This window comes from Maylandia zebra, linkage group LG12, assembly GCF_041146795.1.
Source record: "Maylandia zebra isolate NMK-2024a linkage group LG12, Mzebra_GT3a, whole genome shotgun sequence".
NCBI classification, from domain to species: Eukaryota; Metazoa; Chordata; class Actinopteri; order Cichliformes; family Cichlidae; genus Maylandia; species Maylandia zebra.
The window spans coordinates 3,697,939-3,710,018 of NC_135178.1; the positions used below are offsets into that span (position 1 = coordinate 3,697,939).

Below are 12,080 nucleotides of genomic sequence, written 5' to 3' on the forward strand. Positions count from 1 at the left end.
TGGTGGTGCAGAAGGGGCTTGTCAAATAATTAATAGACGAATTACCACCAAACAGCAGACCTAAGAGTGCCTATTGGCAGCAACACAGCCAGATTAAAGCCAGGCTGTCAGGGACTTAGTTGGTAGATGAAGTGGAGGCAGGGAGGAGGTTTGCTGTGGTGTGCTGTGCTGCCTTGTTGGGCCTCCCTGGGATAGGACTGTTTTGACACAGAAACTAGAGCTAAGTGTCTAGATTTTTTTCTCCCCTCCTGGCTCTCCCTGTGGTCTAACGCTGTCCTGCTCTATTCTATTACTGGCCACAGGGGCCAGATTGAAGGGGGGAGCGGTGGAGGAGGAGGACGAGAGGGGGCCAACGCTTACCAAGCGAGGGGTTGCCTAATCCTCCGAAGGCACTGCTTGAAAGGTTGCCGAGGCCGCCAAAGGAACTGGAGCGACTGAAAGGATCTGCAAAATGCCAAACAGGGATTAGCAAAAGGGGGGGTGGCTGGCTAGCAGTGCTCACCCCAACACCAACCCATTCCACTCGGCTTTTCTCTTACAAGCGAGCCGTGGTTTTCTAGCGCTGCGACCCTAGCTCTCTGCCTGGTAATCCTGCAGTAGCCAGGTTGCCTGGATGCTGGATTCACTGCCACTAACTGGAGTGGAGTGTCTCTGACCTGCTGGGGCTTGTGGAATGATGCTGCTTGGTGGGGAAATCAGTTTTGAGTTCTTGGAGCTGAGCTGGAAATGGATTGTGGTAGGACAAGACAATTAGGAGCTGTGGAAATTAGCCTAGACAGAGCACAGTGATTTAACTGGTGAATCACTATCTGATGGACTCCATCAGTCACAGACTATAGCCTCCAAATTTACGGGGATAACAAATATTTAGTCTGAGAAGTCAGCGAACGGGACTCATTAACTAAGAATTTGCAGTCCCACTTTAAATTGGAAATAATCCATCAGGAAATGCACAACTTGCCAACCGATTGGGGTTCAAGGATTTTTAATTCTGGAGCTTTTCACGTATTAGAAAAGACAAGAATTGAGAAATCTCCTCTGCCTCACACATGAATTCCCATTTGTTGACTAAATCTTCATCCTCAGTTTACCATGTTTTCATAGGCACAGAATGGACTGACACTTAAACAGTGTCTCAGTCCGAACTGAGGATGATGAATAAAAATGCAAACAACCGAATGTACCAAAGAATCATACAGCACGAACGCCCCTTCATTATTCCCTTCTTCCTGGGTACGACGAAATCAGCTTGGCATGCTTATAGAAAATAGTGTCTTGTGTGCTGCTGCTCTGTGTACAGTTTGTCCGAGCAAATGAGGGATGACAAATCGGTCTGGAGGCTGGAAACTACTTCCATTTTAATAAACCCAGACTCTGGAGTTATTTTCGACCGTAGTATGAATCACACTGGCTGATTGCAGGATGGCTACATTCAATATTATAGTAAAGTAAGAGGCAGTACTGCAGCTGGCTGTTGCTAACGATATTGTACATTAACCTTGAAGTGAACCTGAGATCAAAAACTAGGAATACCTTTGGTTCAAATTACACCCTGGCCCTGGTGGCTTTTAATGTATTTGAAACATGAGTGTAAGAAGGAGTGAGTGAGAGACTCGTGTTGAAAGAGGAGATAAATGTATAAAAAAAAGATAAACATGGGGGTTACTTACACTTACCTGCCAAATGGCTAGGAGGCAGGAATCCACTGGGGTGGGAGGGGGGGCCGTATGGAGACGGAGGGGGGTGTCCAGAGCCTATCGGGACAGAGAGGATGAAATAGTGTTATAATCCATATCCGGCCGGTCGTCTGGTCGGTTGGGGAACAATCTTACGCCAAACCAAACCCTAAGTTAAACAAATGCATTTCTGCCGCAGTATCACAAACTCTGACGCAACGTGGACCAGATGAGCAAAGAGTTGGTGGAGTGATGCTACTGACTATATCAGCTGGTTTCATTGCAGCTGTTATTTGTTTGTGCGTGAGTCTGTACCAGCTTAGTGAGGTCAGCTCTTGAATGTACAACAAGTTGGCCTCTTTCACAAAACACTGCTACCATCACCCATATTTCATGAATTGTTAATGATAGAACCAATTACAGGAGTGCCTCTGACACACCGCTGCATAATTACCAGTCAAAGGCCGTTCTCTTCTCTGTTGCCCTCCAACACAGGGCGCATCAGTCAATTACCTAACTGAGAGCCATGCATATTCATAGACATATTTGACTCCCTTTACAGGCAAAACACTTGCTACCAAAGCACTATAATTATGTGAACATTGCACGAGAGGGAAAATAAAAAGTGTTTTTTCCAAATGTTGTTAAAAATGTTAATTTCCATAAAGGCAGTAATGACGTTAGGAGGCTTGAAGTTTGAGTGTTTTCAATATGTTGGTAGGTATTTTGAGCCTTGACCAACCTGTGGAGGGGAAGAGGGGTCGTGCCAGATCGTGAGGGTACGGGAACCCTGGGAAGACTCCTGGTGCTGGGGGTCGACTAAACAGGTCCAGCTTCCCATTCATGTCAAGTTTGTGAGGGTCCAGCTGCATTTGCTGTAGAAAAGCAGAGAAGGAGACAAAGAAAATTAGGTCAGTACGCAACAGCACGAAACATTTCCAACAAGGGAGTGAGCGTGAGCGATCGTCAGCTACACTGGGTGAGAGCTCAGAGAAGGACAGAGACTTTGACAATGGCTCCATGTTCTCAATTCTGACTAGCTGTGTTATAACAAATATATGTAAGCTGATTAGGGAAACAAAATCCTTGGCAACTGGGGTTCTGGGCCCAAGAAAAGCCTGAGACACCCAGGGCCAGTGGCATTAGCAGAGGATCTCCATGGCAAGGCCACACCATCCTCTGTCAGTGAGAGGAGTAATTCGTATAAGCATTTCTGTTCTGTGTTCACATGTTGCGTCTGATACCGAGTGCTACTGTTACCATCTACCCCTTCTCTTATGGAGTCAGAGAGAACCTTTATAGAAAATATATGTTTAAAGTGGAGCCTTCATGTGTTGGGCTTTGCTTCTTTTAAAGCTTTCTGCCTCTTTCCAATCATGTGATCGTTCTACGTTTAGACCCAAACAAAAGATCCAAGTCAGCTCGATCTGCTCTAGCATGTAGTGTTTTCAATAAGTTAGCTATTTGGCCCGTTTTCCATAACCAATATAGTGTATCTGGCTTTACATGACAGCAAGATTCCTTAAAAACATTACTATCTGTCTCACGCACCTTCATTTTCTGCTGGTGGTGGTAGATCTGCCATGCGATCTGGACATGCACTGCACACCACTTGCCAGGTTTCTAAAAATTTAGAGAGAAACTGAGGTTAGCCTGCTGGCTTTGATATGGGGAGCTAAAAATTGATTCTGGCATAGAGCTTTTCTGGCCAAACTACAAAGTGGGAACTCATCAGAATTTGCAACCAGGCAACATATTAAGAATATCTAACCCCAATACAGACCTCAAAGCTAAGCGTAAATGCAGCCAAAACCCTGCATTTGCTTAATCGAGAATTGTTAAAGAATTTTAAGGTTTTAGACTTTGTGGCCTGGCCAGAGAGATGAAGCATTTAACAGGAAAGGATAAGGCATCTACTTACCCTAACAGATGTCCTGAATGGATCTGTTATCTGTATGGATAAACAGATAATCATTATTACAAACAACAAAGACACATACTACTAACTGTAAAACTGAAATGCATGAGAAGAAATGTCTCTTTGAGACATATGCACTGGATTATGTGTGGCTATCATCAGAAGGAATATGAGCAGAGTGGCTGCGATGCTCTCGGTCTCATGCTTACCCGTGGGTCCTTCTGCAGAAGTGTATGAGGCACTGCTCCAGGACGTGCTGCTACATCGATGGGATTGGATGCCTGACAGAGAAAGACAAAGACAAAAAGATATATGGTGATCAACCACATCTGTAACATCTGCATGGGGAAAGAAAGAAACTGAACTTGGCACAACAATACAAAACAATTTGACCTCATATAATAATTCCCAAAGGGGGTCTCAGGCATCCTCAAGAGGGTCCTCTGTAGAACACTGTTAATTGCATTTTTTCCATTTATTTTTTTTAAATATCCCCTGAGAGAATGAAGAAGATTACTGTAATCCCAGTTTTCACCTTATTCTTATGCTTTGTGTCAGTGCTGTTATGGAGATAGCATGGAAGCATGTAAGACGAATTTCTTGCAAAACTACTCGAAGACCCTCCAGCATCTATTCCAACCCAGATAATTAGCTGCACTACGGTCAGCTAACGCCCAAGTATTTGCACAGCTATAGCTGATATAGGTAAAACTGCAATGATGCTTCCCAGAGTTCAGAGTTATGCCAGAGCAGCACATCTCTAATCGTTTCATCTTCAAGTCTGCAGAGCACAAGATCCTAGATCAACATTGTTCCTGGGGTTTTATGCTCCAGCAGGAAACACATGTCATTTCACATGGCCTAACCTGACATGCACCTCCTGAGAAATGTAACTATACATCGGGTCAATGCAGCCCACAACTAGTATGATGTGCTCGTTCAGCATCATCGATTCATTCGTGTTTCTGGCAACTTTTTTGCCACCTTTTTAAATTTTATCAGTGAGAGAATCTCGGTTTAAGGAATTATAATCATAGCATCAATATAAAGGACTCACAAATGTCAGGAAATACCTGGAGGGAGATTGCTGAAACTATGGGAATGAACGTGATGGAAATTACAGCGAAGTGGAAAAACTAGAGATATGTTTGAAATCCCCTCCCCCCCAAAATAACCAAAAGGCCCAGCATTTTATTTCTTTCCATCAGCTGGCACTGGATATAAAACACCAGGACAGGACTACATGGTAATTAACACAACGCACCACATACAAGCAAAAATGCCGCCAACGATGTCGCCACTTATGTAGGCTACACCGCAAGCACTACAAAGAGTCCCCGCAGAAGTCTAAATCAGGCCTTAATCTATTGCCTTATTAGAGATCGGGTGATTCTGCACAGTGACCAGGGTCGCCAGGCCCCACAAACAAACATACTTCCCAAGCTCTATCCCCCCAAGCTCGTCTCCAAGAATACTTAGCAGGGGCTTTGGATGCATAAAACTGTGCTTTGAACCATCTGGAGGGGCCTTCCACAAAAGGGAACCTCCATCACTGAGCCCTCTGGGAATAGGGCCAGCGGATTTAGGCCAGCTTTGATTGGTGGCTTACTTCAGGTCACAGCCTCTGAGCATCTGCCAGACTCACACCCTCCCGCCCCTCGACGTCCCCTGCATCTCCTCCCTTCTGCTCTTCTGGACAGGCAGACATCACGGTCCTATTTTTGGCCTGTCGTGACTAAGGCTAGGAGTCCACCTGCAGTTTTAAATTTTTGTTTTCCTTTTGCACACTTATAAAGTGTTTTTCTTGTAAAAGTCTGCACACTTTGTGGTTTCTTTTATGCTCAAGCTCCCTTAAAATCTCCTGTTTGTAGACAGTGGGTTAAGGGATGCGGGTCTGACCTTGGGCTGGAAGGCTCCTTGCAGCGAGCTGAAGGGTCCTGAGTGTGGGAGCAGCGGGGGCATGCCTGGCATGGTTGGGGGGTAGGAGGGGAAGAACTGGAAGGGGGAGGAAGGGGAAGATGGGAGACACAAAACAAAATCATACAGTCATACATACAAGACTCAAGCATATAGATACACACACACACAAAGCCACTGCCACAATAAATGCTGTCAAGGCAACATTCAAATATGTCAAATATTTGATTTGCCATATGCAAATACTGTTAACACATTTAAATTAGTGCAAAAAAACTTACATTTGAATGTCTGATGAATGGATTGTCCAGTTTGGGGCCATATTTGTCGAACTGGAACAGACAGAAAAGAAAAGCATTAGGAAACAAAAGTCCACATAATGATATACTCGAACAAAATCCCTCATACAACAGCCTTCTTTGGTAATAAGGTCTCATTATTTTTTTTTTTACATTACAAAGGCAAAAACACATGCTCAACATCTGTAACTGGTAACGAGCAGGGTTTGGTCCAGAATAACAAGCCCCGGGGTAAAGCAGCTGGCTTGAACTGGTCATGGGTTTACTTAAACAGCGTGGTCAGATAGGCAGTTAAATCACTAACAATACAACCGCTTAAGCACACTGCCAAGACGAAGACAGCCTGCATGATTTTTCAATTGAGCATACAGACATTGGGCGTGGAGGCCCAGCTTAGGAATCAGACAGTTTTAAGGCCAGACCAGTTGTTTCTAATCACTGGAAAATCTAGAGAAATGTGAATCTAATTGCTTTTGACTGCTGAGATTTTTTTGTGTGCAAAAAGCCCCGATGGTATATCTGGGAAGGAAGTACAAGAAGACATGTAACTTGTTTGCAGTGTTAGGAAACTGTACTTCAAAAGACAAAAAAGCGGGTCAGTCCGTAAAACCACGGAGGTCATATGTGAAGCTGTGTGAACAGTCTGCCTTGTATGATTGAGACTGATTTAAGGAGATGGGATTTCAGCTGATTAAATGCTTGAAACCGACACCACCTCAGAGTTGTGAAGAAACCGTTTCTGTGGCAGAACTTAGCCTATCAGAATAATTTTAGTTGGAATTTGCCAGATGAAAACAGTCTGGTTACATTTAAAATGTTTCCGATCATGCCCCGCGCGCACACGAGAAAGCAGTCGGTAAGCTGAGATGGACAGGAGGGAGGAAGAGAGAGAAGGGAGCATGAATGAGGACTTTGTATGTCTGTTCGCGAGCCAATACCAGCTCTCTATTTTGAAAACGTCTAATTACAAGTGACAGTAACTTATTCCTATTCCGTAAATACACAAACCATTTGCAGGTACTTTTTGCGAGTGTTTTCTCAAAGCTCAGTTGGCAGGCGCAGATGTTTTGGGTTTACATAATATGGGAAAATGAACGGGTATGAATCAGATTTTCTGTGTGCACGCGTGCAGCGACAGGGGTGGCTGGGGAGGGAGGGCGGGCTGGAGCTGGTAAAGCTGCTGGTGCAGATGCAGGGTTTGGGACACGGGGCCGTCTGGTGAAGCAGGTCCAATCACATCTGTGAGCAGAATGGTAATAACAGCGGCGATGGTGTCGGCGGCCCTGTTTGTGGGCGATAATGGCCCCGAATCAAAGACAGCCCATTGAGAGGAAATGCTGAGCCAGCTTCCGAGCTCATTAAACAGCTCCTCTGCGCTTCTGAAGGCGCGGCCTGTTTAATGTCTGTCACTGGAGAGGGGATTTCGGCTTTATGGCCTTGTTAAAAAAAACAAATAAAGAAAAAAAAGAAGTCTTGCCTTAAAATTTATGGAGGCTGTCACAGTTTTATAGTAAACCGCTTTGGCTAATTAACGCTTAATATTTCATCCTATAACAATTAAAAATATTTCTCGTCCAAAGACATGGCAGGAGCAAGGGGGCAGGCATTCACCGATGCCATTTGGCAAGCCAGCTGCTCGAGGGCGTAGAGCAATAAACAAATATAGAGGCTTCATAATTTCATTAATTACAGCCATTAGCCAAGGGCTGTTACATAGTTGAAATGACATGGGGCATCTAGAGAGCAGGAGGAAAAAAACGTGTGTGTGAGAGAGATAGACAGAGGATACACAGCTGGGAAACACTTGGTCTAGCTTTTCATAGCAAAACAGTAAAAACAGCCACAACATCATCATTACTCTGCTTCTTTAAGCACTAAGGAGAAGAAAGCAATATCGCTACTGAGGGGTAGGAGGGAGGGAAAGGCATACGTTAAGTAAAAACAGCGAAAACGACAAAATACACAACAGCAACATTAACGTCAGTGTAAAATCCCACTGAAACGACACAAAAGAGATGATGGTGGTGGTGGTGGTGTTGGTGGGAGGGGGGTCACTTCTTTCATCTTCAAAGAGAGGATTGTGTAGCGCATAATTCCTTCCATGTAAGGAATGAACAGCAGACCAGACAACAGCGTGTGTGCTGACCGAAGAATCATGTAAACGGCCCTTATGCTTATCTGACTGCGCCATAAATACCAGAGCTTTGATTTCTAATGTACAGGATGGGGATAATCTTGGAGTTGGGCCTTAATGGGACCACGGGCTTTTAATCAGAGGTCATGACAAGATGGATTAGATCTATTAGACTAATGGCAAAAAGCTACAAATGGGGAGCCGTCTGATTCGACTGACAGAGATTGCTGCGCATTTCAAATGATGGATGAATAGTCATAACCGTTTTTCCTCTGTACAAATTTTGAGAGCTGCCAGTGTTAAACGCCCCTCCCTCTTCCCTCCAGACTTGTTGGCATTTAAAACACGGAAGCAATTAGAAACGTTATCAAAACAGTTTTACAATGATGTCATTTCCCCCCTTTATCCGCAATGAGGTCATCTGACCCACTAGAAAAGCTTTGAATTTGTCATTGGAATGTATGGTTGCTTTTGGGCTTTGCACACACGTACACGCAGCAATAAGTCCCTGTTACACAAACACACACATATATGTCTGTGTATATATATGTATGTATAAAAGCACAAGTCTGCAGAAATGTATTCATACAGACACAGATCGGCTTATTAGTACCTTTGTTTTTAATGAAAAGGCATATCTAAACAGGAAATTAGCTTCTATAAAAACTGAAGCGTACTGAAACTCTACAGTCCTTTCTAATAATGTTGGGATGCTGTGTAAAATGTAAATAAAAGCAAAATAAAATATTTAAATGTGTTAATAGAATTGAAACAATCAAAGGGCAACATATCAAATACTGAAAGTGAGAAATGTTATCATTTGTTGTGTCGTTTAAAAAAGCTGCGGCTAAACATGCTAAAAACACATGGCTGAACACCACGCTGTTAATAATGAAAATATAATGGAATGAACATGCTATTGCTAATTTAAAATTACAAATAAACATTTTACATGTTGCCTCATCAATCTGTTGAATAAATACAAATATAGTTGCTGATAATGGAAATGTGTACTTGAAGCAATTAAATTGACAGTGTAATAAACATGCTCGTGTGTGTGTTTGTGTAATGGGAGGTGGCAGCCCCAATTAAACGTGATGCTTCCAGCTTGTCGTCCACAGGAAGAGTGCAAAAAAAAAATCTTTTAAAAATTCAAACTCAAAGTGTCAGATTTTTCTGAAGGGAGGGGTTCTTACAGCTACAGGACAAAACTGGCAAATTTGGGGGTAAAGAAAAAAAGGGAGGAGTTGATTGAAGAGGAAATTGGGAGGGGTAACAGGTGAGTTGGTGGGAAGTTACGGGAGCTTATTTTACTTATCCTCACATTTCTGGCTTGGGTACGCACCATGGGGGGTGCGGTGGGCGGGGTGAGGATGGCGGCCGGGGGCAGACTTGCGGGGAAGGGCGTGAAGGTGTGCTGGTGGGTGTGTTGGTGCTGGTGCATGTGCTGGTGTTGGTGAAACTCGGCCCTCAGGAGTGACACAGGGGCCAACGGCGAAGCGGACGGCCCCCGGCCCCGCTCTGAACTCTGAACCAGGAAACGGTTGTTCAGCTCCTGCCTCAGGAGGTCATGCTCTGCAAGAAAGGAGAGCGAGGGGAAACCCAAAAAAAAAAAAAAAAAAGAAAAGCAAAAAAAAGGAAAAAAAAGAAAGAAAAAAGGAGGGGGGGGGGGGGGGCGGAAGGGGGGACACAAGAAAAAAAAAGGCACGGGCGCCCAGTCAGTCTTCACAACAAGGGTAGAAGAGAAAAAAGAAAATAGTCACCTGGCATTCTCTGTTTCTCCAGCTCATGCTGTGAGGGTTTTCTACGTGGGGACTCATTGGTGGTGGTAAGAGAGTTGCCTGTGACAATGTGCCAATCAGAATCCCCGAATGAGGCTGGCAATACATGATTGGTTGGTTGAATGATATCAACAGGCTGGTATCTAAAGACAAGAAAGAACCAAGAGTCATCCCAGCAGAAAACACACACACTCTTGCCCTCTATGAGAAAGTCATTTCACAACTGGCATATTTACTGCTTATTTTGGAGACACCCATCATGTCTGGAGACATTTTCTTTTCTGATGAGATCGCCTGTTTCGATAGAATCTTTGAACATATTAAAAATCGTTACAAATCACTCGTGTTTGCATGCTAGGCAACACAATTTTGGCTGTGCCAGTTGCAGACTGGCTGCTTGCGGTGTGCTGTCTCCGACCGTGGTGGCTGTCTGATCGTTAGATGACATTTACTCGTGATGCATCCAAGCCCTCTTACAGTCCTTGTGCCCATTTAATATCTGTGCTACTAGAAATGCAGACCATCTAAGAAGGGACCCCAAGTGTATTTATTTCCATTTAATATACTTTTCCACTCTGTAATGCCCAACAGTTATTTCTATGCAAGACCCTTTGTACTTTTTTCAGTTTATTGATGAGCTCTAAGTGCTTACTGCCCACTGTGTTATTAGCATTAATATCCCATGTGCTGCATAGAGTGCTTTAAAGATTAATGCAAATTTGTCATTGCAATTTACTTTGCTGAGGCACTATGGAAAATGGATGTATAATTAGAGCCTTTTTTAAAACTGACACTGATACTGGCACCGATATCGGATGATTTAAAATCCGATAGCCAGTACACAAACCATAAACAGATATCCCTAGCATTCATCATGTGTGGTTATTTATGAGTCCTTACTAAGACTCATTATTTGTGGATTGCTGTGACTCTGCTCACATCAGCTGGTTGTTGTGGTATTCCAAAACTGTGTTGCCAATACAGTTTTGGAATACCTGTCTCTGGTTAACAAACTATGAAGTATTAACACTCATAACATGGTGTTAACAGTATTTCTATCATCTCGTCTTTACTTGAATTTTAATTTATCAGCTGTTATAAATTTATCGATATACCAGCAAATAGTTAATAGATCAGCACCACTGGTATATTGGTTCTATTTAAAATACTGAGATCTGGACAAACTAAACTTCTAAGAAAGGGCTAAATCCCTCACATGTCTTCACTTAGGAATAAATGCGTTGTAGAATAACTCAATAGCCTTTTTATTTAAAAAGAAAAAGTAAAGAATGAGCACTTACCAGATCAGCAAATGGTGCATAAACACTTGACTTGTTTCAAACAATGTAACATTTTTGTGCCATTAATGGTATAAAAATCCTCGACTAACTGTAGTAGGTTAAACAATATTTGCCAGGTTAGTATTTTATGCATCTATAAATCCTATTTTTAAACAACTGCAATTGCAGCATGAACACAGTTGTACAGCTAAGTGTAACTTATCTAATGATAAAATGTCCTGTAGAACCGCAACAGTGTTTGCAGTTCTTTTGTTAATCTCAAGAATAAATAATGAATCAAAAATGTTCATGTAAAACATTTTGCTCCCTCTGAAGTTGTTTTTCTTTGGACTTTGCGTCTCCGCTAAAGCTACCGTGCAGCATTTAAGGTGCGCAGCTTTACCTGGGTAGGGGGTGCCGGCGGGGTGCCCGGGCACCACTAAACTGTTGGTCGGTAAGGTCGGTGGCGGCGGCAGTGTGGCTGGGGTTGCAAACATGGCCGAATGGCGATGGGCTGGGCTCCGTAGGGAGGAATAGTGCGAGGTAGAAAGGTTGGCTATGGAGAGAGGCAATGCAGGGGCCGAGGACGGAAGCCCACTCAGGTGGTGGTGAGGGGACGGGGGTAAATGCTGTTTGGGAAGACCCACTGGACTGCTGCTGTGGCTAAAGATTTAATGGGGTACAAAAAAAATGCAATCACTATTAGCATCATTTACGATGTTAATACAAACTGTACATACATATCCACATACTGTGATGCTTTTTCTTGTAGGTATCTCGCTGTAAGTTCAGCTTACTTTGACCAAATAAGATTGATTTTCTAATAATGCTTCTTATATTGAATTAAAAGAGGTGAGGGCACAATCTGAAAAGGTGAAATGGGAAATCATGCTGTGTGCACTGCAGTGTTGCCCGATGAAAACAGTAAATCTGACAGCTGGTTATTGTGAGGGAGGAAAAATCAATATCCACATGAAAACAGTCAATACTGTGTGGAATATAGAATTGTCTATTGGACTAGATCATATTAATTTGGAAGTTCTGGCAGGTTATATCGTCTTTACTAGAGTGGTAG

The 12,080-nt window shown here is 43.3% G+C and overlaps 1 protein-coding gene across 10 annotated transcripts in view; it reads right to left on the minus strand.

Annotated features, from left to right (window-relative positions):
- fbrsl1 (fibrosin-like 1) overlaps positions 1-12,080 on the minus strand; it is a 290,242-nt gene that overhangs the window by 3,700 nt on the left and 274,462 nt on the right. For 3 of the 10 annotated variants that reach the window (XM_076890572.1, XM_076890571.1, XM_076890568.1), the window contains 10 exons: positions 11,409-11,668; positions 9,269-9,519; positions 5,793-5,843; positions 5,494-5,589; positions 3,804-3,875; positions 3,598-3,627; positions 3,228-3,299; positions 2,419-2,551; positions 1,671-1,754; positions 361-444 (listed from right to left, as the gene is read on the minus strand). In XM_076890572.1, the coding sequence (XP_076746687.1) occupies positions 361-444; positions 1,671-1,754; positions 2,419-2,551; positions 3,228-3,299; positions 3,598-3,627; positions 3,804-3,875; positions 5,494-5,589; positions 5,793-5,843; positions 9,269-9,519; positions 11,409-11,668 (1,133 nt within the window). Of the gene's footprint in view, positions 1-360; positions 445-1,670; positions 1,755-2,418; positions 2,552-3,227; positions 3,300-3,597; positions 3,628-3,803; positions 3,876-5,493; positions 5,590-5,792; positions 5,844-9,268; positions 9,520-9,707; positions 9,869-11,408; positions 11,669-12,080 lie in introns of all 10 variants that reach the window. The other 7 variants (XM_076890577.1, XM_076890576.1, XM_076890570.1 and 4 more) reach the window with 6 other exon arrangements.